The 3,879-nt window shown below is 40.3% G+C and overlaps 1 protein-coding gene across 1 annotated transcript; it reads right to left on the bottom strand.

Moving 5' to 3' along the window:
• Positions 1–1,457: 1,457 nt before the first annotated feature.
• Positions 1,458–3,806, bottom strand: LOC109531953 (cytoplasmic FMR1-interacting protein 1 homolog). Its single transcript, XM_019896491.1, has 4 exons — positions 3,753–3,806; positions 3,394–3,632; positions 2,640–2,787; positions 1,458–1,953 (listed from the first exon to the last, which is right to left on the bottom strand). The coding sequence occupies exons 1-4, from the start codon at positions 3,804–3,806 to the stop codon at positions 1,789–1,791; spliced, it is 606 nt and encodes a 201-aa protein (XP_019752050.1). The 3' UTR covers positions 1,458–1,788.
• Between the last annotated feature and the right edge of the window lie 73 nt (positions 3,807–3,879).

The following is a 3,879-nucleotide window of genomic DNA, read 5'->3' as shown; positions in this document are numbered from 1 at the left end:
TGTGAGGCCTGGGGGGGGGGGGGATGGCTGTGTTGGGAATCACTACTGTCCACGATGGCACTGTGGGAAACCTTTTTATCGTGGGCCCCACACGCAAGGAGGAAGTTATGAAGTGAAGATCATGAACTTGACCTCCATGTATGGCGCATATACAATTGCCCTTCCATTTATACAGTTCAGGAAAGTAATCAAGAAATCACAGCCAGTTTCTCAAGATTTTGCTGTGGAGCAATACAATAGTTCTCTGCTATTCACCGGAGATGAAGACGAGGCCAGCCTGCAAACAGGGAAAATCTCTGTATAATCAACACCCATCAAAATTTTTAAAAAATCAATTAAAAAAAAATTGAGAATTAAAAAAAAAGTACAATAAATAAATCTGCAAATATATAACTAAGTATGCAGGGTCCACTATCAATATGTTTTGAGTAAAATGGACATTTAGATTTCACTTTATCAGCTGCTCAAGACCAGCTTTGTTCTGGGACAATGCTTCTGTGTCAAATCACTCTTATTCCAAATCAGCTTTCCCGATTGCATTCATCCATTCCGGTGTTCCAATAAGCCGCCAATGAATATTTTTTATAATGTTAAGGAAAGTAGCACTTTACAGTATTTGACTTCATAAAAACATAACATAGTTGAGTAAAAGTAATGGACTATTTTTCTTACTAGAAACACACTACATAATGTTTTAGGGGGGGGTGGGGTCCGGCAAATTAACAAATGGCATTTCCATTTGATTTAAGAGAAGAGCGAGTTTAAGGCACCACTTTATTGTAATCTTGAGTATTTACCTGCAGAAAATGGAAGAATGGTAAAACTACAGTACCACAATCCCCCCCCCCCACACACTTTTTTTTTGTTTTGTTATTCGTGACTTGGCGAGTGATTCCTGACTTGAACCTTCCTATTGCATTCCTGCGTCAATTTGACCCGTGGTATGTGTTACCACGTGTTATGTTGGTTTGTTTTGCTATACCAAAAATGATCATGGATCAAAGTGGCCTGCTGCATGTTCAGCCAGCAAGAAAAATTCATGCGGCGGGCGGGTCATATTGACCCATGAACATGTTCAGTTTATCAGTCACCGGATCGCCAAGTTGAAAATATGTGAAACAAAGCATTTTCATTCAAGTGACCAGAAATGTCATACTTTTTTTTCTTCTTCTTATTTGGGTCAATTTGATCCGTAGCATTTATCAGTCACCGGATCGCCAAGTTGAAAATATGTGAAACAAAGCATTTTCATTCAAGTGACCAGAAATGTCATACTTTTTTTTCTTCTTATTTGGGTCAATTTGATCCGTAGCATAGACAGGAGAGTTAAACTCTGTTTTCGTGCACTGGAAATATTTATATTCAACATGATCAGGTTTCACTGTCACTACAAATTGTCGTGATACTTGAAAGTAACTTTGATTTTAATTTAAGAAAAAAAAATGCAGCTCTGCGGATGAACCAACAGATTTGTTACATATTTATTGAAATAATAAAAGGATGATTAAAAGTCAAGGCACAGTCAATGGAAATGCGTTGGCATGCAAAATATGAAAAACAAAACAACTTCACCTCACTTCTAATGTTCCATCTTCATCACCACCACCAACACCACAAAATCTTTTAAATATTAATCTCTTAGAAAGTCTATCTAGAAGTATAAAACAATCTATTTCCCCGATAAGGCACGTGTGAATACAAAAATTTTATTGTGGGAATAAAACTCAATGGTCTTTGCTAGCCGAGTCCCCTGACCCCAAAAAGGGAATATTTGTAATATTTTTGCACTCAGCTGCTGGCCAGTGATTGGTGGATGGGCGGCTGGAAGCAGCGCACGTGCTCCACCGGCATGTTCTCGCCGTCGCTCGGTTTGAGGTACTTATTCAGGATGGCGAAGATCTCGTTGTTGAGTACTTGGAACTTGCGGATGCGGTCCACCATTTTCTTCAGCGGCTGGGAAAACAAAAATAGACACAAAATGGATGCCTAGAGACAAGTTCAATGTGACCAAAGAAAGTGTGAGCTGGCATGGGAAAACAGGAGCTCGGAACGTTCAGATTATTCCAGCACATTTAAAAGTGAGAAAATTACATTGTATACATTTTTTAAAATAATTCCAAAAACTGAGTACTCGCACTATATTTTTGAAGGGGGGGAAAAAAAACTGATTCGTAACTATGACAAAAGATTGCATTTAAAATGATTATTTCAAAGTAATTAGAAGAAAATATTTTTAAAGAACAATTTTAAATGAACATTTTGGTGTTTCCAGAAATAAACATTTTGTTTTTAAAATGAATTAAAAATTACGCATTCTTGAAGCACAACCAACCAGTCAACCTTTATTTTATTTTTTTTCCCTGTGTACGTGGGTACCCTGATTTGCTGGTATCCAGTATCATCGTTTGGTCGCATTTGTGCAAGTGTTTTAAAAAAAAAAAAAAATCCTTTGGATTTACTTAATTTGAAAAACATTACATTGTGTGTTTGTCCAAGGACCTGGAGAAAAACTAGCATTCCAAAAACAAACATTCTTACGAACTTCACTTAAGACTCTAAATTGTCCTGAGGTGTAAATTTGAGTGTGCTAACAACCACTCCAGAGTGTGCCCCGCCTCTCGGTATGGTACAGTACTCACTACGCTCTTGATGAGCTCGTCCTTGCCGTCGTGCTTCTGCACTTTCAGCAGGTGGTAGCTGAAGTCGAGGATGTCAAAGCGTCTCTGCTGGCCCAACAGGCTGATGATCAAGCAGCCCGCCCAGTGGAGTCCATCGCCGAAGCACTGCCTGAAAAAAAGAAAAAAAAAATGCACGAGGATCATTGTACACACCCAACTGGAATGAAGTCAGAGGTGGCAAACGTGCACAAAGAAGGCAAGCGGTGGTACCTAGTGGGGGGGCGTGCGACATTACCCCAGCTATGGTGTTTCGAATTATATAGTAGCATTAAGCTAGCAGACTTTTATGTAGTTTGACTGAACAATTTGTTGTTTAAATGTATGCAAATTTTCAGTAGCCTATCTATGGTGTTTAAAGTGTATGTTAGCATTTGCTAAATAGGGGTTTTGGCTGAACATTTTGAAATTTTGAGTTTAAATACACGTTTACTTTTCATCGACGCTAACTTTGTTAGCCCAAGGTGTTTTTGATGTTAAATTCGCAAATGTTACACTTTCTTTGTGTGTGTTGTTGCGTCATGTGAAAAAGTCGCAACTATTTGAAGGTTTATAATGACTGTCACATCGATGCCAGTTTCTGTTATCCCGTCTCCGGCGTTTCGCATTTGCACATGCGTTAGCATTAAGCTAGCGGCCTTTTGTGAACGCTTAGGCTGAACATTTTGGTGTTTAAATCAAGAATTCCCCGGCAGAAAAAAAATGCCCCTGTACTTACTCGACGGTGAACTCGTGTGCGCCGACGGGGATGCAGTAGACAAACTGCATGGCGCTCCACAGACGATGGAACTCCACGCACTCGTCCACGTGCATGACGCCGTTGCTGGGCAGCGGGCCGCGCCAGATGGGGTCGTCCAGGAAGCCGCGCACGCGCGCCAGGATCACCTCAAACATGGACAGGCCGCAACACAGTCGCTCCTTGGTCAGCAGGTCACCCTCGCGAGCGATGGCAATTTGCTACAGACGGAGGGGAAATGACAAATTCGGTGGTTCTTCACTTCACACACCAAATTCCAACTCAAAAACAGTTGAGCATTTAATTTTGTTGCACGCAAGTTAAATGAATTCAAATCAAACTTCGACAAGATTAACTGTAAATGTAGATTTGCGGTTCAGCGGTCGCAACTTCATCAATTTCCAGAAGGTTCCACTGATCGACGTTTTATTTTACCCGATCGCTCACTTATTTATGTCTTTGTTATCC

Source organism: Hippocampus comes, unplaced genomic scaffold, assembly GCF_001891065.2.
Source record: "Hippocampus comes isolate QL1 unplaced genomic scaffold, H_comes_QL1_v1.1 scaffold22, whole genome shotgun sequence".
NCBI lineage: Eukaryota > Metazoa > Chordata > Actinopteri > Syngnathiformes > Syngnathidae > Hippocampus > Hippocampus comes.
The sequence above is the reverse complement of the archived record's forward strand: the minus strand, read 5'-3'. Positions and strand labels throughout refer to the sequence as shown.

Excerpts from the sequence above, each read along its gene's own strand:
- LOC109531953 (XM_019896491.1), bottom strand. The coding sequence starts at position 3,806 with ATGAAGTTGCGACCGCTGAACCGCAAATCTACATTTACAGTTAATCTT. Across the intron at positions 3,633-3,752 it reads TTACAGTTAATCTTGTCGAA|CAAATTGCCATCGCTCGCGA; the intron begins GTTTGATTTGAA and ends CTCCGTCTGTAG. Across the intron at positions 2,788-3,393 it reads GCACACGAGTTCACCGTCGA|GCAGTGCTTCGGCGATGGAC; the intron begins GTAAGTACAGGG and ends TCTTTTTTTCAG.